Raw genomic sequence first — 27,068 nt, 5'->3', positions numbered from 1 at the left:
GATACCTCTATTGATCTGATTAAATTCTTTAAATCAGGATCCCCATTGGACCCAAAACCTATTAAGGTTCAAGCTCAAAATGCACATGTCCTGTCAACATATATACAATGTTTGAATGTATCGCTCAATTCTGGGAGGATTGAACTAGAATTCAAAATGGGTACCATAATCCCACTTCTAAATAAGTGTCGGTTAGATAGTAGAGATATGGCCAGTTACGACCTCTCACAATTTTGTCTGCTGCTGCAAAAATACTGGAATCCTTCTTTGCAAGGAAACTTACGTGCTTTTAAAGAAAACAGTCCGAACCTGGATGATGTCTTAATAGGCTTTAGACAGAACAGATCTATGGAATTGGCCATTTTGGTCACTCTAGATGACCTCCACTAAGCTTCTGATAGGAACTGCACCAGCGAACTGATCTTATTAGACCTGTTGACTGCATTTTGACACAGTAGACTTTCAAATTATGATTAGCTGATTAACGTATTTTGGCATGCAAAGTACGGATCTTAATTGGTTTTCTTATTTTTTTCTGGAACATACTCAAAGATAAATTGGGCTACTTTTGTTCTAAATCCTTATCTCCTAACTGTGTTGTAGCTAAAGGATTGGTATTCTCACCATATTTGGTTGATATATATGTTCAACCAGTTACTATGTTAGTTCAATCATTTAACGTAAAACTATTAAACTTCTATACATAAGCCGATGCCATGCAAATTTTGTTCTGGCTGGGTCCCATGGAAAGGGAGGCCCTTAAAGTCTGTCTGGTTGATATCAATATTTGGATTAATGGAACTGGCTGAAGATTAATCCAGACAAGATTGAGATCTTAATTATAGGCAGCAGTTTCCATTTATGAAATGACTCTATTTGGCCTTTATGTCTTATGTAGGTTTAAGAGGTTTTAAAGTCTAGGAGTAAAAATTGTTTACAATTTGCAAATTTCGCCTCAAGTGCTATCTGTGCTAATACGCATGTATCAGCTACAGTTCTTTAGACATATAGCTACTATTTGGCAAGTGACCTCCATTAAGATAGTGGTAACTGCTACAATCGATTCCATATTAGACTAGTGCAACTCGGTTTATCTAGGAATATAAAAGTCCCTTAATCAACAAACTCATTTGGTCCATAATCAAGCTGCATGCCTAGCCTAAAGAACCCCTTGCAGAAGTGCCTCATGGAAGTTATTAAAATCATTACAGTGGCTCCGATATGCAAGCAAATTTACTTTAAAATTGTCTTAATTATAAATACCTTTATGGTAAATTACTGCTCTTCGTGTGTAGATTTACCGAACATTGCCTAAGATGCTTCCAACAAACTGCCTCGAGCTGTCCCAAGCTTCAGACGAATCAGAACTGAAGGACACACGTTTTCGATATTAATGCCATCTTTATGGAACGCCCTCCTACTGGAATTTCGCTTAACATCTGTTTACCCGGTCTTTAAAAAAAAAAATATATATATATATCGGTAAACCCTTCACTAGTCATAGGTTTTTAGTACCATGAGATCTCTCGAAGTGACAGAGTGTTTTTTTTGCAACATTTAAGTTTTTGTCTGTTTTGTCCCTTCACCAATGTTATTGTTGGATACTGGGTTACAGGTTAAGGGGGGTAAAACCCTACTCAAGCAGGAGCCACAATATCGGTCAGGGTGAAACACAACCAAACCCCAAATTAACTTTTACTTAATCCTCTGGTACCTTGGCACAACAGCAGTCAGGCTTAACTTGGAGGCAATGGGCAAAGTATTTTTGCTTTACTTCAAAAAGTAATAAAGTGAAAACACAACACGAGAAATCCCACACCATTTCGGAAAAATAGAGTAAAATTTAATACATTATTTAACAACCAAACAACAAAAATCAAGTCATTAAAACCAGTGAAATGCAGTTTTAAAGATTTCAGGTAAGTAAAGCTCCACAAAGCACCACTTCCAGTTAGTTGGTCGTGCAAGACCAGGTGAAGGCCATAAATTCAGACCGCCCGCGATAGAGCGCAGGTCGGATACACGGACAATTTTGTCCAGCTGAAAGATTTACCTTCTAATTCCATGTAAAGAGTTCTGTTTTCGGTGGAAGGGTCTGCGAAGAGCAGGGCAAGCGTCACGGGTAGTCAGTGCAGTGCAAAGAACCGGCTCGACATCACAGACATTTGTCGATGTACTTCAAATAACAGGCCAGACGTCACGGACAGTTGCAGCTGTAGCACGAAGATCCTATTAGGCGTTGCGGGCAGTCGTGCTGTAGCTACGTGTTAGCGGTCACCGTGAGCTGTTGATATTGTAGTGCGGAGTGCACATCTTGCGCTGTCCAGCATCGTTGCCGGTCACTATGGCATGAAGAGTCTGGTTCACTGGAGCTTCGTGTTGGCTGGCGGTGCGGAGAGCAAGATCTTGGCGCAAACTGACCCTTTCAAGAAGAGCCCAAAACTTGAGGAGAGCTCAGATGAGGCCACACCAAGGGTCCAGGACCTGAGGGGCACCACTTGGTGGTCAGAAACCCTCTCCAGCTGAGGCCAGCAGGGACTCAGACAGGACCCAGTTGAAATTCCAGTTGCAGGTCTGCTGGGCAGTTGCAGGGAGCCTCTGGAACTTATGTCCCTGTAGCTCAAAAAAGGAGGTCAGCTGGCTGACCCTTGGAGTCACTTCAGCCAGGATGAAGGATGCAGGTCCAGTCTTCCTTCTCAGCAAATAGTACCGCAACACCAAATGATGGACGAAAGGCTGAATGAATCAAACATTCACCCCCAGTCAAGAGATCTGAGTTAAATCCATTGTTAGTTTGCTCACTACGCCACCCCAGTTTAGAACGAACAATATACAAATCAGTCTTGACCCCTGCTCCTCATGGGAACAGTCCAGCCCAGATGCCAAGCTTGGTCCTCCCTGGACCGTAAACAAGCATCCTGGGACTGGTTTTGTGGTGACACTCCTCTTGAGCCAGACTAACTTGAATCCAGTAGCATCGCTAGCAAGGGACCCACATCTCGGCATACCCATTCTACCTAGGGCGAAAAGTGCTGCAGCAACAAATGATGGCAGGTGAAATGCCCTGAAACTGGTCCCAAGATGCTTGTTTCCAGTCCAGGGAAGACCCGGCTTGGCAGACCGTCCATCATTTGTTGCTGTAGCCCTTGAAGCACGCAGGGCAGTTGGCAGCAGAGTAGCAGGGCAGCAAAGTGAAAGTCCCTCTGGCAGCAAAGCAGCACAGCAGTCCTTCTTCTATAGTATCCATAGGTCCAAGAATACTGTAACCAAACCTCTCCGTTCCTTCCAACACATCTCACACGATGAATTTATGGACCTGGTCAAAGCAAGCAGGTCTGCCGGCAGCCCTTCTGACCCCTGTCCACCACAAACTTTCAAGACAATTCTTTTAACAACCTCTGATGCCACTCCAGTAAGAAGAATCATCAACGATTCCTTCACTACCGGAATATTTCCAGAAGAACTCAAAAAATCACACGTACGCCCTTTACTGAAGAAAACAAACTTGGACCCGCTGAACCCTGACAACTACAGACCCATTACAAATTGACCTTTCCTGGGCAAACTGATAGAGCAGCGTTCGCCCAGATGTCACAATTCATTAAAGAGAATGACATACTTTCAGACTTCCAAACAGGATTCAGTCCGGGAAGAGGCACTGAATCTGCCCTCCTTGCCATCTAGGATGACCTGAAGAATACAGTTGACCGCAACGGGGTTGCTGCGCTACTCCTCTTGGACCTCTCAGCTGCCTTTGAAACGGTTTACCATGACACTGTGAAACAAAGACTGTATGAAGCCGGCATAGAGGGAACTGCTCTAGACTGGATCACGTCCTACCTTCGAAACAGAACTAATGTCATCCAAACCCCACCTTTCTCGTCCAACCCCCTCAAGGTTCTATCACTCGCCCATGCTTTTCAACATCTTCATGAAGTCATTACCAGTACTGATCAATAAATTTCACCTCACGTGCTATAACTATTCAGATGACACACAAATATTCCTTTAACTGGAATGCCCCAAAGACATTGGAAAATCACCAATTTTCAGCTGTCTCAGAGCCGTGGATCAGTGGATGACTTGGAGCCATATCAAATTGAATGCTTCAAAAACTGAAATACTCACGTGTGGATATTGGAAACATTACAACCCGCTTGCCGCATGGCCTAATGAACTGGGATCACCGCCTAAAGTATCGAAGAAAGTAAGAAACCTCAGAATGACAATGGACTCCAAGCTGTCGATGAATGCCCAAGTGGACAAACTAGCAAGATCAAGCTTTGTCACTCTAAAAACGCTGCGACGAATTTTCCCTCATTTGGGATTTCCACACAAGGTCCAAGCTACCATCTCCCTTGTTCTGTCCAAACTCGATTACGCCAATAGCCTCTACCACGGATCATCTTTAACGACCATGAAAAGACTACAACGGATTCAGAACTCTGCTGCCAGATTGCTCTTGCATATCAAACCACAAGACCACATCTCCCCTGCCTTGAAAGCCCTGCATTGGTTACCGGTTGCCAGAAGATCTACGTTCAAGCTGCTTTGTATCACCCACAAAGCAATACATGGAATGGGACCGCTCTTCATCAGGAATAAAATTACCAAACACATTCAACAAAGGAACCTCTGCTCTAAAGGAGCATCTCGCCTCAAAATCCCAAGATACAAGAAAGAAAACCATGGGTGGCACATTCTTCTCTGTTCAAGCAGCCAAACTATGGAACTCTTTACCCCCCAACATAAGGTCCACCGACAGCCACCTTATCTTCAGAAAACTACTCAAGAATTGGCTCTTCCCCACATAAGCACCATATGCAAAGAGAAATTTACAGCATATCCCTCTGTATATAAGTATTTGTTTTCACTATAGATATGTACCTATCTTTGTGTATTGCTTTGTATAAACATGTAAAATAATTATATTGTTGAGAGAAAAAATAAATAAAAATCATCTTTGGTCTACATGTACATACTTCCATTGTGCATCTATGTACCTTCCATGTACTTGGATCTGTGTGTCTGTTACTTTTCTCCTGAAAAAGCACATCCAATGCACTACCCTATTTCTCATCCTGTGCCTCTATCAATATCTTTACTCTACATATACTTTCCTCCTTTATGTATCTATATACTTTCAATGTTCTTATGGATCTATATATTTATCACTTTCTTCTAATTTAGCATTTCCAATGCACTACCCTATTTTTCAGCCTATACTTCTCTCAATATATCTTCTAACCCAACCTTCTGACTCATCTCAAACTTCTTTCTACTACTCTTTCCAATGCACTACCCTATCTCTCATCCTATACATCTATCAATATATCCTCTACATCCACTCTCTCATTTATCCCAGACCACTACTATGATCCCCAAAATAACCCTTTCTAGACTCTCTCCTACTCTATCCCTCCTTGCATCATCTGACACCTCTTTTACTATACCGATCCCCTAAAACAAACCTTTCTAAACTCTTCCCTCTGACTTCTCCCATCCAAATCTCCTTTTTACTCATCCAAAAGCCTCCTCCTACTGCTAAGACCTAAAAAAAAACCTTCACTCTTTTATCCCTCCACTATCCTTTTCAATCAAAATTAACAGACTATCATGTTCACTTCTCAAATTCCATATTCAAGTATACTAATTCACCACTAATCCTTTATGGGTTCCAGAGTAGCGTGCTACTCGCCAATAAAGCGTCTCAACACCCCATCAGGGTTACAAGCGCTATATAAATGCAAACCTTTTCCCTTTTCTACCCCTCCCCAACCCTCCTCAATCCAAATAATGGACTAACATATCCACCACTAATATTACTTTCATGTTTCACAATACTAATTCAACACTAATCCTTATGGGTTCCAGAGTATCGTGCTACTAGCGCTTCAAAACCCCATCAGGGGTAGCAAGCGCTATATAAATATAAACCTCTTTCCCTCTTCTATCCGCCACCTACCCTTCTCTACCCAAATAACTGAATAACATATCCACTACTCAAATTACTTCATATTTTACTATACTAATTTTCAACACTAATCCTTTATGGGTTCCGGAGTGGCGTGCTACTCGCCAGAAAAGCGCTTCAACACCCATCAGGGGTAACAAGTGCCATATGAATGCAAATCTTTCTTCCCTTTTATCCTTCCACTATCCTTCTAACTCCAAATAACTGACTAATATCCACCACTCAAATTACTTTAATATTTCACCATACTAATTCACCACTAATCCTTTATGGGCTTCCTGAATAGCGTGCTTCAACACCCCATCAGGGGTAACAAGCGCTATATAAATACAAACCTTTTTTCCTCCTCTGTCCTTCTGCTATCATTACAAATCCAAATAACTGACTAACCTATCCACCACTTAAAATGTACTTGCATGTTTCACTATACTAATTCAACACTAATCCTCTATGGGTCCCGGAGTAGCGTGCTACTTGCTGAAAAAGCGCTTCGACGCCTCGTCAGGGGTAGTAAGCGCTATATAAATGGAATTGCAATACAATACAATACCGAAGAGGTGGGTCTGAGGGTCCAATATTTGTCCACTTAGAAGTAGGAGACGTTTCTAGAGAATTCACTTTGAAGTCCTTGAAGTTCCCCCGCTTACCCTAACTCCAAACTGTCTGCATTAACAAGTCCTCTGTGTGAACTCAGGGCACAGCCTATTCATTTGCAATTGGGGCTGTGCCTAGCTCCGCCCCATACTGCCAGTTGATGGCCCATCCAGGCACACCTAATCCCTGTACTGTGTGGCTGTCTTGGAGGAATTAACAAAGTCCGATTGCCAGCTGCACCCAGTCATGTGACCCAGGAACAAGCTGGAGGCACCAAATAGTTAGGGCAGGACATTGTCAACTTTCTAAAAGTGTAATTTTCAATTTTTCACAATTCTAACTTAAAACCCAACTTTACCTTTAAAGATTGTTAATTATAATTCCCAGACACCAAACATGAAATATCTATCTGCTCTCAATTGAATGTTTGCACTTATTAAATTAAATAAGTAATCCAATGTTCTGTTATGGAAGAAGTAGGCCTTGAAGTAGTGAAAAACAAATTTGAGTTTTTCACCACCAGGACATAGAAAAGTAAAAATTACACATATAACTTTTTTAAATATACCGCACCCTGCTCTCTGGGCTACATAGGGTGTACTCTAGGTGGATTTATATGTATTAAAATAGAACGTTGAGGCCTGGCAAAAGGTTTATTCTCCTAGGTCAAAATGGCAGGCCTGAGACCTGTTTAAAAGGGTTCATAAGTGAGTGGCACAATAATTACTGCAGGTCCACCCAACCTCAGAGCTGAGAAACCGGGTTCGAGTCTCTGCAGGGACGCTCAACATTCTGTGATTCTAGGCAAATCACTTAATCCCTCCGTGCCTAACAAAAAGAATGTGTCCGTCTGTAACGTAACTGGTGCTCATATTAAGCGCTCTGATACCTCCGGGTCTAGTTCGCGCTACATAAAACACCCAAAAACAACAACAACAAAAACTAGTAGCATTTAATTTACAGACCCCTGGTACATGTTGTACCATTTTACTAAGGACTTACAAGTAAATTGTGTACCAATTGTGTGTAAGGCAATTTTACCATGTTTAAAGGAGAGTGCACAAGCACTTTAGCACTGGCTAGCAGTGGTAAAGTGCACAGAGTCCCAAGGCCAGCACAAACAGAGTGGTTGGTACCTTTGGTTGCAGACAGATGAGGCAGACAAGACCAATATGAACTATTTGAGAAAGCGCCATTGATTGCTGATGTTCAAGGACGATGTTGAGAAGGTTGAGGATTGAAGGTTGCTGAGATATTTAAAGAACAAGAAAGCTGATGGAGCCAGGTCTGGCAATTCTATTATATATTCTCAGGTGGTGACCAGGGCTGTATTTCTTTCCATGGTATAAATAGGAGTCAGATTAGCTAATATCTAACAACTTGTGGGTATCTCTTTGGGGATTTGGTTGAGCTGTTCTTCCCATTCTCATGATTGTTGACCTTCAAGGGAATCGAGTAATAGTTGTTGTGGTCAGCTGGGTGCAGTGAGGTCGTCCTAGGAGGGGGATTTGAAGTGGGTAGTTAAAGGCTGTGACTATTTTTCCATCTTGATGGGAACTGTTTGTAACTGTGTATATATGGGTTGGTATTTGTAGAATATGAACCTAGCTCAAGAGCAAGGGAGTGCTGAACAGGGAGCATTGCACCTCAGAAGATACAATTATTGGGGCAAGATAGAGGGTAGACTGCCGGGTCATGGCTTGTGCTACTTGAAGAGGTGTGCCTTCTGCTTTTATTGGGAATTGTATGAAAGTTGGTGCTGATCTGGTGTCGATATGTATGATGAACAGAAAAGGCTTGCCTTCAGGTTTTTCCTTCTTGCAATGTTTTGTCTCCAGTCTTGTTCTATCCAGGTTCCTTGTCTGCTGTTGTCCCCCTGAAGTGGTGGCTAGTTTGTTTGTCAGGTAAACTCTAGGCTTGTTGTTAAGAACTTATAAGTGATGCAGCTGGTTTTAAACATAATGCGGGTTGAAAGAGGAAAAGCCACTGTAGGTCTTTTAATGTGGATGTGATGAGGTCAGATTTCTTTATCACTTGGTTACATGTGCCACTATGTGTAGGATACCTTTCTGGAGTGCTAAGGTGCTATTGATGACTGCTCCGGCTTCTACATCAACTGCAGTAACTGCAGCTAGACAGATATCCCCGATGATTCTTTGGAGCATTTGGGGTTCTTCAGTAAAATAAATATTTTTGTGGAGTTGGCCTTGGTTATGGAGAAACTGATTTGAGGGGGGACCGTTGGGATTATCTGCAAGGCTGGCTGTCCTGCCATTCTGGACATTTTATTCTGGACATTTTTATGAAGAAGCTATTGCAGAGCTCCTGTGAATAGCTACCGTAGGGCATTGGTGGTTTGCAAAAATGTGCCCTGTGTTAAAACGTTCCCTTTCTATTAGTGGATTCTAGAACACTTACAAGGTTTCCAAGGCCTTGCTGTGGTATGCGATTTGTGTGCGATTGAGAGTAGATTTCTGTGGGGGATTGTTCTGCTTTAGGGAGTCTCAGATTGGGTACATATTATTATTTTGTACCAAGTGTCAGTGAATTAAGGGTCCCATTGACTACTATTTCTTTAAATTATTATTTCCAGATTGGGCGGGGCAATTTCTATGGCTTGGTGAATGGCCTTTGTCAGTGTATGGACGATAGTGTTTTAGGCAAGCATGTCTACTACAAGTTTAATATTATAGACAAATAGTGTAAACTTTCTGTTCGACCAGAATATTGCTTAGTGTGTTGTTTGTAGGAACGGGATAGGGAGCTTGATAGTAAAAACAAGAGCTGACTCATTATTTTGGATTCCTCCTATAAGAGCTGGACCAGGCTTGATTTAAATATGATTGGTTCCTTTGTCAAGTGACATTTTTAAGAAAAAGTGATGTCCTGGAAGGTTGCCCAGAGTAATTCGCCATGGCGGAAGTTGATTGAAAAATCACATCCCTCAAATTCATTGTTTTCCTTGTGCTTGATGCAGCAAATTGCCATTAAAGCAAATTCAGTGGCCAAGGGCAAATATGTAGTACCCAGGTTTCCTGTTTGTTCTGCCAACACAAATATAACTCACCAAGAGAGTCTGCCTTAACATATGATCCTTTGAATCAAAACCCAGAGCAAGGCACCTGGGTAAGTGTTTTTTGTTTGGTCATGTTACCCACAGGGCCTTGTCAATGTTCGGCCCTAGTTTAAAATAAGCATTGGCATAACTAACAGGTCTGGGTTGAAGCTCCTATTTAATGTGGTGTTAGCACATGAGAGCAAGATTCAAAGGAGGTAGTCAGAGAGAGGGAACGGTACGGGCTCTAATTGTATAGTATACTGCCCCTAATGCAGTTCAATGCAAGCACTCTACTGGAGGCAGAAGCATACACCCAAACAGACAATCGCTTTAGATGAATACTCCACTGGGTTGGAGAAGTACAGGATTGATAAAGTCTCAAGCTAATGGTCGAGGTGGGTGGTTAAAGAAAGTGGTGGACCTTAGCACACTGTATATATTGATAGCAATCGGTCTCTGCATGCTCCACTGTCAAATACGCACACCTAAAATTGAGAATATTTGCCACACAGAAGAGTGCTTCTGTATTACTTGGCCTAATGTGTTAATGATTTTCCTGTATTATTAGTGTTGTCCATCATACTGCAGTTCTTATCCTCTGTTTATTTATTTATTTATTCTGTTGCTATCCAAACATGACTCGTGCTGTTTTTCTACCTGCAGCCAGCGCCGGCATGGACAACCTTCAGAGTCGGACTCTTCTGTGGAATTTTCATTGTATTGAATGTTGCGGTTATTCTATCAGGTGAGTGCCCATCACCTTCATGCTGTGTTCAACTCTGCATCCCTGTGTTTTAGTTGAGCATCTCTGCAACAAATCTTCCTTCTACTTTGTATCTGCTAGATTCGCACAATGTTGTGATTGATTTCACCAATATTGGTGGGAATCCCAGGGCATTGCATTGCCTAGAAAATGTGTTCTACAGTGTCATTAAAAAAATATATATGTTCGAGGCATATGAGCTGCAGATTGTATACTTTTACATAGATTTCCATCTGGTGTTGGGCTCGGATGTTCTTGTCTTGGAAGAAGTCTTTGTAGTCACGAGGTAGGTGACTCCTCCCTAGGACGATAGTGCACATGGGCATCGACTCCATCTTTAGATTGTTTTTTTCCGCCATCGGTTACGGATGTGAATTGCTGCGCTCCGGGTCATATCGGTTTTGAATCCCCCTTCGACGCGCAATCCCTCTCCACTTGACGGTCATGTTTCCCTTTTCGACGCACATCTTGAAACGAACTCCTCGATCTTCGACGCGGGCCGTTGGACCTCTCCGCGCCGACCACGCCCATAGTCAATGGAAAGGACTCCTTTGAAAAAATGCCCCGGATGTGGTGGTAAGTTCCCACACACAGACTTGCACGAGGTGTGCAATCTCTGCCTCGGAGCACGAAGATAAAAACTGCAAGGCCTGTGCATCGTTCAGGTCGAAGAAAACCATCCATGATTGTCGGGCTTGACGTCATGAAATGTCTTGCGGAAGCAGTTTGATTCCGGACATCTTCGAAGCAGACCCCAATATCCAGCCGGAACAATCAGGTGATGAAGAACACGTCTCCATCTCTGAGGCCGACGACTCCGATGCCGAGCAGGAGACAGTCACCACGGCTCAGCGGTCCATGAGTACCGAAACCCCCCTCCCGAAAAATAAACCGAAGGCTCCGGTAACACCCTCCGGCTCGGGTCAACACCGGCAACATGTTTCAGACGCCCCGCCCTTGGGCCCGGCTATGAAACCTAAACATAAGCCTTCCGGCTCGAGCCAACCCCATTCTGGTGACAGAAAGTCCTCCCCGGCACCGAAGCAACAAGTCAAACTCTTGTCCACGCTGAAGACAGCCTCGACGCCAGAGCCCTTGGTATCGAAGCATAGCAAGGACAAACACTCGGAACCGAAGAAATCTTCGGGCCCGAAAAAGTCTTGTGACTCTAAAAAATCGTCGGAGCTGAAAAAAGTTTCGGAGCTGCAAAAACCCAAAGAGTCTAAGACCCCACAGAAAGCCTCACAAACTCCCTCCAAAGAAGGTTCGGACCCAAAATCTTCGACACAAACAAAGACATTTTGCCCGCACAGATTGCACCTGATTTGGCAGATCCAAAGCAAAAAACTCTGTTTATTGATCCAAACACGGGTAAACTAGTCACCAAGCCTCCAAAAAAGAGGAAACTGGACACTGCAGAAGAACCTGCTATACCTCTCAAACAACAGGACATGGGCACTAACACGTCCCCACCTCCTTCGCCCCCTCCAGTTAATCCACATCTATTGATTTCTCCACCACACTCCCCACAACCTATATTTTTACCTCAACCATCAGATAATGAGGATGACACAGGTAGAGATATAGATCCACATGGGGATGATGATTCACATAACATCCCAAATGACGTAGACACTTGGGGTGACTACACTACAGATCCCAACCCACATAATGATCCGGATCTCTATCAATCTAAGTCGTCACCACCAGATGACAACACTGGGTTCGTGCAACTAATCAACAGGGCTGCCCAATACCACGGGGTCCCCTTACATTCCGACCCCTTAGATGAAGATTTTTTGCTGGAAACCTTCGCACCCTCACAAAAATCAACAAGCCTCCTGCCAATGTTAAAAGGCTTGCTAAAACATGCCCCAGAAGTTTTTAAGGACCCAGTCAGAACCAGGGTTCTCAATCCCAGGGTGGATAAAAAATACAAGGCAGCTCCCAATGACCCAATTTACATTAAAGGTCAGATTCCCTTGAATTTCCTTGTAGTAACTAACAACGCAAGCTTGCTAACTCAGAGTACAGGTGACATCCCCCCTTCTGATAAGAAATCCAAATTAATTGACGCATCCGGGAAACGTATTGCGTCGCAGGCTGCAAACCATTGGCGGATCGCCAATGCCCAAGCTTTGTTGGCCAGGTACGACAGGGCTCACTACGACGAGCTTGAAAAGCTCATGGAACACCATCCTGACCAGTAAAAACAAAAAGCCAACAACCTTATCCAGGAGGGCAAACTCATTACCAACACCTCAATAAAAGGTGCGCTGGATGCGGCCGATACCGCATCTCGCTCAATTAACACTAGCGTCTTGTTGGGTAGACACGCTTGGCTCCGGATTTCCAGATTCAAGCAGGAGGTTCAAACTGCTATCTTAAATCAACTGTTTGATCAGGAACATCTTTTCGGTCCCGCAGTTGACACATCCCTAGAAAAGATGAAGAAGGATACCGAAACTGCTAAGTCTATGGGGGCCTTACAGTTTCCTTCCCCTAGAGGCTATTTTCACCACTCCGTCTACAGAGCCAGCTCCAAAACCATGGGTTCAGAACACAATCCTCTTCCTACAAGAGCCCCACTCAAACATCCCCGAAAAGCATACTTTTGCGGAGGCTACAGAGGCAACAATAACAAGCATTTGCAATGCAATAGGTCTCGCATTTATGCGAGTTTGAGCTATTGACATTGCAAATTACAATGCCTTTTATTTATGTTTTAAAAATGAAAACAAAAATAAAAGGCACTGTCATTTGCAATGTCAATAGATCAAACTCGCGTAAATGCGAGACCTATTGCATTGCAAATACTTGTTATGAAATAGTCTTGATTACAATTATTATTCCTTTTGGTAAAATTGCCGTGACCAAATATAATTAAGGTCCCACTTTGATTGCATATGTTTTTGACTAAACCCGATGCAAGTATTCATAGCTTGCAAAATCTGCAATGTGTTTTGAAATGAGTTCCTTGTGAACATTGTTCTTTGCTTCCATGCAATACCCAGCTCACAAGGACGTATGAGTTGCTCTTGTGTCTTTGAAATATGTAAGATGATGGGGGGGCCTCATGCAGAAAGTGATGTGCAGGGGCTGGTCTGAGACTTAGCTCACAGGTATTCAAAGATTTTAGGATGAGTGGGAGCCCCTGCACTGCAGGGACTTGCATTACACCCATGCTAGCCGACGGAACCTTGGAAATCACACACTAGCATCAATGGCTTAGCTTCGAAAGACATAAATGGGCACCCTGAGGTCATCTCAATTAAACCAGTGACCGATAACACAGAGCCATGTGGCCACCCCAAAGGAAACACAAACTAACATTGCCACAGCCTGGCTTAATCTACAGATCAGACCTACAGTATTGGGTCACCAAGAAGGAACACATCCGCAGTCTGAGATCATATATAGATCACCTTGCCGCAGTCATACCTGGGACATCACAATGAATCAAGCATGCCTTAAGCCATTCCGGGGTCTTAACAGATAAAATCAACCAAGCATTTCTACCCCATGGGTTATCGCAATAAATCACAAGCGGGCACAACCAGTCGATCTACGAGACCACAAACCAGCATCATTGTGTCATACCAGGAAACCACAAAGTAGCTGTACATAACCACGAGTGTCATCCAGGGAAACCACTAAGCAGTGCCATAAGGTCAGCCTTGGAAAACCACAAACCAGAACCATTGTGTCAGACACCACAACCTAGCACCATTGTGGCATCACAGGAAACCACAAACTAGCTGTACCTAACCATGAGCGTCAACCAGGGAAACCACAAACCTGCACCATGAATTAATTGCAGGGAATCCACAAACCTGCACCATGATTTCGCCCCACTGAAACCACAGACCAGCACCAATGTGCCATCTCAGGAAACCACAAACTATCTGTATATAACCATGAGCGTCATCCAGGGAAAACACTAAGAAGCGAAATGAGATCAACCCAGGGAAACCACAAAGCATCACAATAATTTTGTCCCAGTGAAACCACAAACCAGCACCACAACACCCTCAAGTCAGCCAATGGGATTTACAGCCAGCACTACTGTAGCCTGTGGTCATGTACAGAACAACACCCTGAGGTCTTCCCTTTTACCAGACCAGCTTTGCAGCGCCATGGGAACATCAAATAACAAACCGGCATTAAAGCACCAATGGGAAAGTCAAAGGGAATCAAAACTACCTTACAGACCCACTGGATCATCTACACAAACCCGAAACCGCTACCATCCAACCCTCCATTAAGAACTACACTGCGGAGTTACATCGAGTCACCAAACACATCCACCAGAGTATTTGCACCGCATTTATAGGGGTGGCCGTATCGAACAGCCACTCAACCTCTCTACCCAAACCTGTTCTTCAAGACAATCGTGGGATCAAACACTTTGTCTAAGCCATACTCTTACACTCAGCGCATCCGGTACCCACATCTCCCTAATCCACCCCACTAATAGGCCGGGCCCAAGTCCCAGTGTCTACGCGCCGTCTACGGGGACACTGACTGGCTCACAACACCCCTATGAGGACGACACAAAGAAAATACCGCGTCACAGGCAGGGACACTTGGTCCATCACAACACCCCGTTGACGACGACACAAAACAAGCATGATGTACTGGCCGGACATTTCTGAAGAATGCTGCCGAGGGGCATAAAGAGGCGATACACCAGATTATCCAGTATTAGGGGTGTCTTTCATAGATTCACATGCCTGAATCATTCCCCGTCGTCGAGACGGGAGCCTCCGGTACATAAAAAAGTAATGTCCTATAGACATACATAGAGAAAAAAATAGGCCTAAGGGCCTCCCCTTAGTAGCCTATCATAGTCCTTATGTAAAAAGGACCAAACTTCTAGAGCCAGCCAATCAGCTATCACCTCCCTCTAGAACCTTCCTGGCAGGAGCCTCAGTCCCTCAGATTTTCTACCGCACGTTGTGCTAGGGAGTCTCCAACCTGAGCTCTCCTCAGGATTCATTTCAAACCAACTTATTCACAGTTTTTGGTGACTTTCTTCTTCAGGATTTCAACGCTGACTACTTCAGGCCTCTTTTTGCTTCAGTGAGTGTTTTATTTCATCTACATCTCCTGGCATGTCGGACTCCCAGAAGAAAGCCCTTTTCAGGGCTTGCTCTTCATGTGGGAAGAAGAGGCTTCATGTGGACGACAAGCATGAACTATGCTTGTACTGCCTTTACCCGGACCACGTCCCTAAGGACTGCAAAATATGTAGGTCTTTCCCACATAAGACCTTGAGAGACAGGGAAGGCCGCCTGCTTATCTGGCTGGACAGGCTCAAAGACAAGGACAGTGTGGTGTCCTCAGAGGCGAGCTTTTCTGGAGCCTCTGGAGTCTCCCTGAAGAGGCCGAGAATGGCATCTCCTGGCCCCTCAGACGCTCCTCCTACGAAGACGCACAAAAAGTCTTCAGAGGCGAGATCTTCGAAGTCTTCAGCGTCTGATAAAGTCTCTCTCACCTTCAAGAAGCCTACTCTGTCGGCCTCAAAAATGGCGACGCCATCATCTGTGCAAAAAAGGCCATCAGGACATGTCTCCACAGCTACGACGACAGTGTCCACGTCCACAGCGGCGTCGGCCCGCTCGTCGACGACGACCACTCCATCATCATCGTCTGCAGGTACCCCTATCTCATCTATTATACTATTAAAACCGTCGTCTAAATCATCGTCGACGACGAGGATAGTACCGTCGAGGGCATCGTCGACGAGGAGCCCTCCGCCGACGGAAGAGTCGACGTCAAGGATATCTATGATGAGTGCGTCGACGACGAAGGCATCGTCGACGAAGATGTCGACGAAGATGTCAACGACGAAGGCATCGTCGACGAGAGCGTCGACGAGAGCGTCGACGACGAAGGCGACGACGAAAGCGTCGACGACGAAAGCGTCGACGACGAAAGCGTCGACGACGAAAGCGTCGACGACGGAAGCGTCGACGACGGAAGCGTCGACGACGGAAGCGTCGACGACGACTGAATCGTCTACGACTACATCGTCGACGAGAACATCGTCGACAAGGAAAATATCGTCGATGGGGACGCCGTTGGTGACAGCTGAGCCGTCGACGGGAAGGTCGTCGTCGTCGTCGTCCGTGGGACTGAAAACCAAGGAGATTTCTGTGCATGGAACTGCTCCCAGACCACAGATTACCCCGGAAACAACATCTCCAAGCAAGGTCCAAACCAATTTACCTCTGGAGATCCTGCAGAGCGAAGAGTCCGAAGAAGAGTTCTTCCAACAGGCTACTTCCCCTTCCGAGCTGTTTGTCAAATGCCAAAGCACGGACGAGGAGCAGGAAGGTTCAAGTGCGCAGGAGCGCCCCGTCCAGGAACAAGTCCGCACGGAGGTCACCCCAATGGTCTGCCTCCCTCTGGCAATTGTTAAGGACCTCAAGTTCCTTATCAGGGATTACAAACAACGTTTCCCAGAACCACCAACACAGGATACAGGGGTCCCAGTGCCAGTTACTAACCCCCCAGCGACAGCCCCAAGGCAATCACGGCAGGTAACGCAGGTCTGCCACGAGCCGCCACCTCAGGTGATAGACTCAACGGATGAGGAGGCTGAGGAGATGGAGGAAGGTGAGGTCCCGGGAGACCTGACGGACCAGGATGAGGAGGAAGAGTATGTAGCATCTTCACCACCTTCCCCACAACCGCGCCAGGCAGATTCACCACCTGTGGATATAGGTGGTTTTCACAAGCTAGTGGAACGGGCTGCGACGCGGTTCCATATGGTCATGGAGTCGACGGAAACAGAATGCTTCCTCCATGACTTTAAGGAGCAGACGAAAAAGACGTCCAAATCAATCCCTATCATTGACTTCCTCTGGGACCAGGGAAAGAAGTTGATGCTAACGCCAGCTTCAGTTCCTGCGGTCGTTCCGCGTCTGGATAAGAAGTATAGAGCACCATCCACGGCGCCAGCTTGCCTGACTGGCCACCCGAAGCCGGATTCGGTCGTGACCCAAGCGGCCCAGAAAAATTCACGCAATCCATCCTCGCCTCTTTCAGCACCACCAGACAAGGAGGGCAGAAAGTTAGACACAATAGGAAAAAGGTTTTCGACCACTTCGGCAATGACCATCAAGGTGGCCAATTCTATAGCCCTTTTAGGGCGTTATAACCGCCAACTTTGGGAGGATATTGCCCCTTACTTAGCAGAACTTCCGAGTGCCACACAGGATGAGGTGAAAGCACTCCTTTCCGAAGGCCAGTCTTCTGCGGCAGAGATCATCGATTGCGCCATTGATGTAGCCATGACAGGCTTCCGTCAACTGGCTGGGGCGGCTGTCCTGCGCCGCCAAGGATGGCTCAAAGCAACATCGTTCAGGCAGGAAGTGCAGACGAAGGTGCTAGATATGCCCTTCGACGGACAGCACCTATTTGGAGATAAGATTGATGAGGCGCTACAAGCCATTAAAAAGGACACGGACACGGCTAGAGCGCTTGGAACCTTGCAGGCACGGAACCAGTCCTTTCGGGGCAACAAATCTAGAGGCCAGTCCTCCTACAGAGGATCATTCCAGAATAAGTCCTCATATTCGTTCCAGAACAAGACCCAGTACCAGCAAAAGCAACAACAGGGTCGACAATCATCTTACGGAAGATCCAATTTCAGGGGTAAGAACCAGAAAAGGGGCACAGGCGGACGCCAGTGACCGCTTACTCCAGCCAGTCCAGCTACCATCTTGTTCTACACAAATTGGAGGAAAATTGACCCATTTCCTAAAGAATTGGCGCATCATCACCTCAGATCGTTGGGTGCTCCAACTTCTCAGATTCGGCCATTCCCTAGAATTTACCGCCATCCCGCCTCCAACCCCTCCCCGCAGGTCTCCTCACAGACATCTGCGACTGCTGCTCCGGGAAATATCGGAGATGTTAAGGAAGGGAGCTATCGAGCGAGTTCCATCAGCTCAGAGGGAGAAAGGATTCTACTCCCGTTTCTTTCTGATACGGAAGAAAGAAAAGAAGTGGAGACCCATCCTGGACCTCAGGGCACTCAACTCTTTCCTGAAGAGTCAGTCGTTCAGGATGGTGACGCTCCAAGAGATCCTTGGCATTCTGGAGGAAGGAGACTTCATGACATCCTTGGATCTTCAGGATGCTTACTATCACATCCCGATACTCAAGGGGCACAGGAAGTTTCTCCGTTTCGAAGTGGCAGGACAGCACTACCAGTTCAAGGTCCTTCCGTTTGGCCTCAAATCCGCTCCGCGGATTTTCACCAAGTGCCTTTCTCCTGTGGCAGCTTTCCTACGCCAAATGGGTCATCAAGTTTTCCCCTACCTAGACGACTGGCTGGTCAAGGCGCCTACGGCCGTAGGCGCAACCAAATCCTTCAACGCTTGTACCAATCTTTTCAATCATCTAGGATTGACGCTGAACCTTCAGAAATCACATACGTCCCCTACGAGAAGTATCACCTTCCTCGGGGCCACCTTGAATACGGAATGCGCAAGGGCATTTCCCTCAGCCGAAAGAAAACACAGGATCATATCCCTGGCCAAAACGGTGCAATCCAGGAAATCCCTGAGAGTTCGCACCTTCAAGTCACTTCTGGGAATGATGTCTTCCTGTATATTACTCATCCCTCACTGCAGGCTGCGGATGCGCCCACTGCAGGAGGCTCTCTCGAACCAGTGGATTCAGAGCGCAGGTTCGTTCGAGGACATTATAAACATAACTACACAAATATCCAGGAGTCTCGAGTGGTGGAAGGATTCCAGAAACCTCTCGAGAGGATTACCGTTCCTGCTGCCAGCAGCGCCATTGGTGATCACCACAGATGCATCTCTAGCGGGATGGGGAGCTGTCCTTCAGGACCTCAGAGTCAGCGGCAAATGGTCGGATCGGGAGCAACACCTCCATATAAATCTGCTGGAGTTGAGGGCTGTGTTTCTGGCTCTGCAGGCCTTTTTACCACGCATCCAGAACTCCCAGGTGCTCGTCAGGACGGACAACACCACGACGATGCATTACCTGAACAAACAGGGAGGAACGCGTTCGCTCACGCTATCGCGCGAATCGCAGAAAATCTGGAACTGGCTTGTTCTCCAGGGGATTACGCTCAGGGCGGACTACGTCCCGGGAAAGGACAACACCATTGCGGACGCCCTAAGCAGGCAGAAATCCCTCTCCCACGAATGGGAGCTCGACGAGAGTGCACTAACACACGTGTTCTCGGAATGGGGAGTCCCAGGAATCGACCTGTTTGCCACCAGGGAGAACGCCAAATGCCCAAGCTACGCAAGCTGGCATCCCCAACCGGAGTCGCTCGGAAATGCCTTTTCCATAGGATGGTTCAGCGTATTTGCGTACGCTTTTCCACCGTTCCCGATGATTCCCAGGGTCCTCAGGAAGATGAAGGCGGAGCCCTGTACACTAATTCTGATCGCCCCGTACTGGCCGAGGCAGCACTGGTTCTCGGACCTTCATCGCCTCTCCATCAGGACGCCGATCCGTCTAACACAGCACCCGAACCTGCTGACAATGTCCAAAGGACAAGTGCAATTCCCGAACCTACAATCGCTCAGGTTATCGGCCTGGCTCCTGAGCACAGAGAGTTTTGCCAATTGAACATCCCGCAGGACTGCAGGGATGTGCTAGCAAAGGCGAGGGCGGACAGTACCAACAAAACCTACTCCCTCAAATGGAAGCGCTTCTGCGTTTGGTGCTCAGAGAAGGGCCTGAGACCCCTTCATATCACACCCGAGCAGATATTACCATATCTCCTGCACTTGGCACAGTCCGGACTAGCGCATGCATCCATAAAGGTACATCTGGCGGCAATTTCACGTTTTACCAGGACTTTTCAAGGCCCGTCTCTCTGGTCCAGCAGACTTGTAAAACAGTTCCTTAAGGGTCTTTATAGGTCCTTTCCAAGGCCCCGACGGGTCCCACCGACTTGGCACCTCAACTTGGTCCTTAACCAACTCATGAAGCACCCCTTTGAACCCATTCACCGAGCCTCCATTAAGTACATCTCATGGAAAACGGCTCTATTACTTGCGCTCACATCTGCCAGGAGGGTCAGCGAGTTGCAGGCTCTCTCCATTCAGGAGCCCTTCATGCAGTTCAAACAGGACAGGGTGGTGCTGAGGACAAATCCCAAGTTCATACCGAAAGTGCCTTCAGACTTTCACCTCAACGAGCCGGTGGTCCTACGCTCCTTCTTTGCCAACCCTACCACGGCAGCAGAGAGGACGCTCCATTCTCTGGATCTCAAACGGTGTCTTAAGTTTTATATGGATAAGACAAAAGCATTCAGAAAATCTTCACAGTTATTTGTGGCCTACAGCAGACCAAGGCTGGGTATGCCTCTTACAAAACAGAGCATCTCAAGGTGGATTTCTTCTGCAATAGCGTTCTGCCATGAAGGGGCCGGACGGCCGTTGCGAGACAGGGTGGAAGCACACTCCACCAGAGCGATGTCCACATCAGCAGCGCTGTTTGCTGGAGTGCCGATTTTGGACATCTGTAGAGCGGCGACGTGGAAGTCACCGCATACCTTCTCCAGACACTACTGCCTGGATGCCGAACTTACGAAGGATGCGGCAGTGGGCCAGGCGGTGCTCCGCCATCTGTTCCAGTGAGGTGAGCCTTCCAACAACCCGCCTTCCTGGTATGCACATTCTTTACTGTTTACTGTTTTGATGTATGCCAATGCTTTGAACTGTTATGATAATGATTGTATTATCTCAAGTACCTTTCTGGCATGTTACATCGGAAATGTGCATAATGCATTGCTAACTACTCTGATTCAGGCATGTGAATCTATGAAAGACACCCCTAATACTGGATAAGAAATGCGTTACTTACCTGTAACAGCAGTTATCCAGTATTGGTGTCTTTCATAGATTCACATGCAACCCTCCCGCCTCCCCTGGAAGGACTCACGCCTCTCTCTAACTATATTACGCCTACCTAGCTTGGTGCGTACGAAAATCTGAGGGACTGAGGCTCCTGCCAGGAAGGTTCTAGAGGGAGGTGATAGCTGATTGGCTGGCTCTAGAAGTTTGGTCCTTTTTACATAAGGACTATGATAGGCTACTAAGGGGAGGCCCTTAGGCCTATTTTTTTCTCTATGTATGTCTATAGGACATTACTTTTTTATGTACCGGAGGCTCCCGTCTCGACGACGGGGAATGATTCAGGCATGTGAATCTATGAAAGACACCAATACTGGATAACTGCTGTTACAGGTAAGTAACGCATTTCTTCCGCCCCGCTTCGTGAAGCAAGCCCGAGCTCAGCAGCACCACAAAGGAGCAGGCGCGAGACACCATCAGCCACGCGCAAGGCTTCCTGCTAATGCAACTTCAAAACACGCGCTAAATTGCTGGTTGGTGGGTCCCGGTTAGGACACCCTGGGACACTCCGGGAAGGCCATGTACCTCACGGCGGAGCCGGGGTTCCCTCCCCTTAACCCATGGCATGGCTCACTATCGTCACTTAAGTTGGCCTCTGGTAACATGAATTAACAAGATGTTTCCAGAATAACAAGCACAGCCCTTACAGAAATCGCGAAGACCGACCAATAAACCAGCCTCTTTGGCATAAATCAATTTGTCCAAGCGATCACTTCACAAGTGAAGCAAAGGGGTCCCCCAGCTTTTTCTCCACAAAACCCGCAATACATTACCATGATCAAATGCTGCTCTTTTGAAATCTTCAGTGTCTGAGGGCAAGCATGTTTTACTGATGAAATGCACCAAAAAACGGATTGCTCCGCCTTATTTCTTTTCACATTTTAGTTGCTTTATTTCGGTTTCAGCATCTTGTAAGGAAATGTAGAAAACAACAGAAGCATTAAAAAAAACAAGCCCGGCGGAGCGTGGCGCGCGCGCGCTTGGGGTCGTGTGCATCTGCGCAAGCGCTTCTCAGAAGCGCGTCCACAGACCCCGATCGCTGCGCGTGCCCCGGTCTGTCTCCCTTGAGAGGCATCACGGTAACAATAGTTCTCGTTGGCGGCAGCGCTTCGCGCTGCAACGCCAGCGAGACCTAATAAAGGGAGAGGTCGTGGCAACAATAGCCGTACCCCCCCACCACTAAACAGTGACTTCCCCCAATCATCCCACTCCTGTCGGGGGACGTCTCTTACAGTTCCTACCTGTCTGGAATTCCATCACAACAGACAAGTGGGTAAGACAAATTATCCAGTATGGTTATTGCCTGGAACTCACTTCTACCCCCCTAAACATTCCTCTCAGACAGCGTCCCATGTCCACGGAACATCTAACACTTCTCAAACAAGAGGTTCTCTCTCTATTACAAAAACATGCAATAAAACCAGTCCCCTTGCCTCATCAAGGCCAAAGGGTTTTTTCTCCCTGTATTTCCTAATCCCAAAAAAGGATGTCTCCCTCAGCCCCATACTGGATCTCAGACCGCTAAACCTCTACATTCAGTCAGACCAGATACGTTTTCCATATTTATGGCAGAATTATTACGACTCGTCAATAATAATACGAAGTCTTTACCACAAATTCATAGCGCTCGTACAAATCTCCGTGTGGCACCCAAAGTTAACTGCCCAATCTCTGATCGTAATCACAATCTGCAAAGTCCGAATAGCATGCAACACACTCGTTGCTTACTTACTACTCCAAAGACTCACGCCACTTCAACTCCTCACGCCGGTCCACCGCCGATGTTAACCGCACGTCAATCCCTTCTATTTAAAAGGGGAACAGGTGCTGATTGGTGAAAGAAAGTTGCAAACCACTCCTCACCATTGGACACGTCCGAAATCTCACGTTGCGGGCTCACTAGCCTCATTCAACAACAAAGTGCACTCGATGGGAGAAAGAAAACGGCAGACATCTTAGAGGCGCACATAGCGTCCCTAATGTCATCAAACAAATGTGTAGAAGTCAAGGCCAGTTCTAATTTATGCAATTCTTATATTCTGGTCAATAATGTTCTTTTTAGAACTCACTTGTTTGGCAATCATAGGTCGGGTTGTTACCTCCTAAAAATTCAACCGGTATCATATCATGTAAATGCCGGTAAGCTTGACCTCACTTGCAGTTTTTATTTTTCATTCCCTATATAAGATTCATCGGCGGGATCCCAAATCTGTTCTTATACCCCCCCTAAACATTCCTCTCAGACAGCGTCCCATGTCCTCGGAACATCTAACACTTCTCAAACAAGAGGTTCTCTCTCTATTACAAAAACATGCAATAAAACCAGTCCCCTTGCCTCATCAAGGCCAAGGGGTTTTTTCTCCCTGTATTTCCTAATCCCAAAAAAGGACGGCTCCCTCAGCCCCATACTGGATCTCAGACCGCTAAACCTCTACATTCAGTCAGACCACTTTCACATGGTCACTCCAACAGGTGCTCCCACTACTTCAACAGGGTGACTTTCTCTCCACTCTGGATCTAAAGGACGCCTACTTCCATATTCCCATTCACCCCGCTCACAGGAAATATCTCAGGTTTGTGGTAGATGGTCAACACTACCAATTCAAAGTCCTCCCATTCGGGATCACTACAGCACCCCGAGTCTTCACTAAATGCCTCGCAGTAGTTGCAGCTCACTTAAGGAGACAGCATATTCATGTCTTCCTTTATCTGGATGACTGGCTCATAAAAGCCAAATCACACAGCAGTTGTGTGCAACACACACACAATACAATTCAGTTGCCTCACAGCTTGGGATTTACAGTAAACCTCGCCAAATCTCATCTCCAACAGTCCAGCATACAACAATACCTAGGGGCTACAATAGACACTTCAAAAGCTCTAGCATATCCCAATCCAGTCAGGATAAGCGCCAAACAAGCTCTAACCCAAAAACTTCAGCCTCAACACTCACTACCAGCGCGACTGTTCATGCATTTAATCGGGATGATGGCCTCCTGCATTCTCCTCGTCCCTTATGCAAGACTCCAAATGCGTCCCTTACAGGATTGTTTGGCACGTCAGTGGAACCAGGCTCAAGGTCAGCTGACAGATCTGGTGTTGATGCGCTGTTCCCCAAGGATCATCCCTCAGCCCGACACTCTTTAGCGTCTACATGGCACCACTCGCCGACATCGTCCGATCGCATGACCTCAACATCCTCTCATACGCCGACGACACCCAGCTGATCCTCTCCCTCAGCAAGGCCCCCACCACCGCCAAAACCAACCTCCACGAAGGAATTAAGGCCGTCGCCCAATGGATGAAGAACAGCCGCCTGAAACTGAACTCATACAAGACGGAGGTCCTTATCCTCGGCTCCACCTCTACGCCTGCGATGACTCCAGGTGGCCGACCACCCTGGGAGCCGCACTGACACCCACCGACCACGCACGCAACCTGGGGTTCATCCTAGACTCATCGCTATCAATGACCCAGCAAGTCAACGCCATCTCATCCTCCTGCTTCAACACCCTCCGCATGCTCCGCAAGATCTACAGATGGATCCCCACCGGAACCAGAAAAATAGTCACCCAGGCCCTCGTCCGCAGCAGACTGGACTACGGCAACGCCCTCTACGCGGGAACCACTGCCAAACTCCAGAAACGACTCCAGCGCATACAGAATGCCTCTGCACGCCTCATCCTCGACATCCCCCGCCACAGCCACATCATTGCCCACCTGAGAGACCTGCTCTGGCTCCCCGTAAACAACAAGAGGATCACCTTCAAGCTCCTCACCCATGCTCACAAGGCACTCCACAACACCGGACCAGCATACCTCAACAACCGACTCACCTTCTACACCCCCAACCGCCAGCTCCACTCCGCCGACTTCGCCACCGTTCCACGCATCCGCAGAACGACCGCCGGTGGCAGATCATTCTCCCTCCTCGCCACCCAGACCTGGAACACCCTCCCCATCCACCTGCGGCAGACACAGGACCTACTGATCTTCAGGAGACTCCTCAAGACCCGGCTGTTCGAGCAGTAGCAGAACCCTTCCACCCCCGTGCCTTGAGAGCCTCACGGGTGAGTAGTGCGCTCTGCAAATGATTGATTGATTGGTGGACGCCCGCACCCATCGCTCTCTGCAGTGGTGGAACACACAAAACCTTTCCAAAGGACGGCGGTTCCTCGACCCGGTTTCACAGACAGTGCTAACAGCCGACTCATCGTTCACCGACTGGGGCTCATCTTCAAACCCATGCCATCCAGGGCATGTGGACCCCCCCAACAAAGACAATTCCACATAAACTACCTGGAATTGTTAGCAATCTTCCTAGCGTTAAAATCTTTTCAACTCCACCTCCTAGACAAAGCTGCCCTGGTCCGTACACACATAACAGCAATGTACTACATACAGAAACAGGGGGAACACACACTCTGCAGCTTTCACACCTAGCTCAGAGCATATGGAGATGGGCCATTTCGCAAAACATATATCTCCTTGCAGAACACCTCCCAGGTGTACACAATAGGATAGCAGATCTGCTCAGTCGTCAAATACAGCAGATCCACAAATGGGAAGTTCATCCTCAAGTTCTTCTTCCATTCTTTCACATGTGGGGCCACCCAGAAATAGATCTGTTCGCCACACACCAAAACGCAAAATGCCCAACCTTCGAGTCCAGGTATCCACACCCATTGTCCAAAGACAATGCGCTATGGATGAACTGGTCAGGCAAATTTGCTTACGCTTTTCCGCCTCTCCCACTCATTCCGTTAGTGGTTCGGAAACTCAAACAGCATTCTCTCACAATGATCCTAGTTGCTCCAACATGGGCCCCACAACCATGGTTCACAACCCTATTGGAACTATCAGTAGTTCCTCATCAAAAACTACGTCTCTCACCCAAGCTTTTCACTCAGAACCATGAAGGGATAAGACATCCAGATCTCAATCAACTCAACCTTGCGATCTGGCACCTGAGGTCTTAGAGTTTGGCTACCTAAATCTTCCGCCAGACTGTATGAATATCATTAAAGAAGCTAGACACCCTACCACCAGAGTATGCTATGCAGCAAAATGGAAACGATTTGTCATTTATTGCACAATCAACAAAATCAATCCACTAGATGCTTCTATTCAGAACATTATCTGCTACCTCTTGCATCTGCAACAATGTAACCTAGCATATACATCTATTAGGCTACATCTAGCTGCCATAGCAGCCTATCTCCAAAACAGACATTTGTCTTTGTTTCGTCTGCCCGCTATCAAAGCTTTTATGGAAGGACTTAAGAGAATAATTCCACCCAGAGTCCCGCCCTGTCCAGTGTGGAACCTAAATGTGGTCATTACCAGACTCATGGGTCCCCCTTTTGAACCTCTCCACAAATGCGAACTACAGTTCCTCACTTGGAAGGTAGCCTTTTTGGTTGTTATCACATCTGTCAGGAGAGTTAGTGAACTCCAGGCATTAACCATACACAAACCATTTTTACAAATCCATCATAACAAAGTGGTTCTTAGGACCAACCCTACATTTTTACCCAAAGTCGTTTCTGCTTTCCATCTCAACCAGTCTGTTGAACTCTGTGTTTTTCCCTCAACCAGACTCAGTGGCAGAACGAGCTCTTCACATGTTAGACGTTAAAAGAGCAATACTCTACTACATTGAAATGACAAAATCCTTTAGAAAGACCAAACAACTCTTTGTGGCTTTCTCCCCACCTCATAAAGGCAATCCCATCTCAAAGGCAGGGATTGCAGGGTGGATTGTTA

General features: G+C 46.7%; 1 protein-coding gene across 1 annotated transcript in view; it reads left to right on the top strand.

Moving 5' to 3' along the window:
* XPR1 (xenotropic and polytropic retrovirus receptor 1) overlaps window positions 1–27,068 on the top strand; it is a 587,601-nt gene that overhangs the window by 359,517 nt on the left and 201,016 nt on the right. The window contains exon 7 of the mRNA XM_085601765.1: window positions 10,290–10,371. Coding sequence (XP_085457891.1) covers window positions 10,290–10,371 — 82 coding nt within the window. The remainder of the gene's footprint in view (window positions 1–10,289; window positions 10,372–27,068) is intronic.

This window comes from Triturus cristatus, chromosome 4_2 (assembly GCF_964204655.1).
Source record: "Triturus cristatus chromosome 4_2, aTriCri1.1, whole genome shotgun sequence".
In the NCBI taxonomy this organism is placed as follows: Eukaryota; Metazoa; Chordata; class Amphibia; order Caudata; family Salamandridae; genus Triturus; species Triturus cristatus.
Note: the sequence above shows the minus strand (reverse complement) of the source record. Positions and strands in the feature narration are given on the sequence as shown.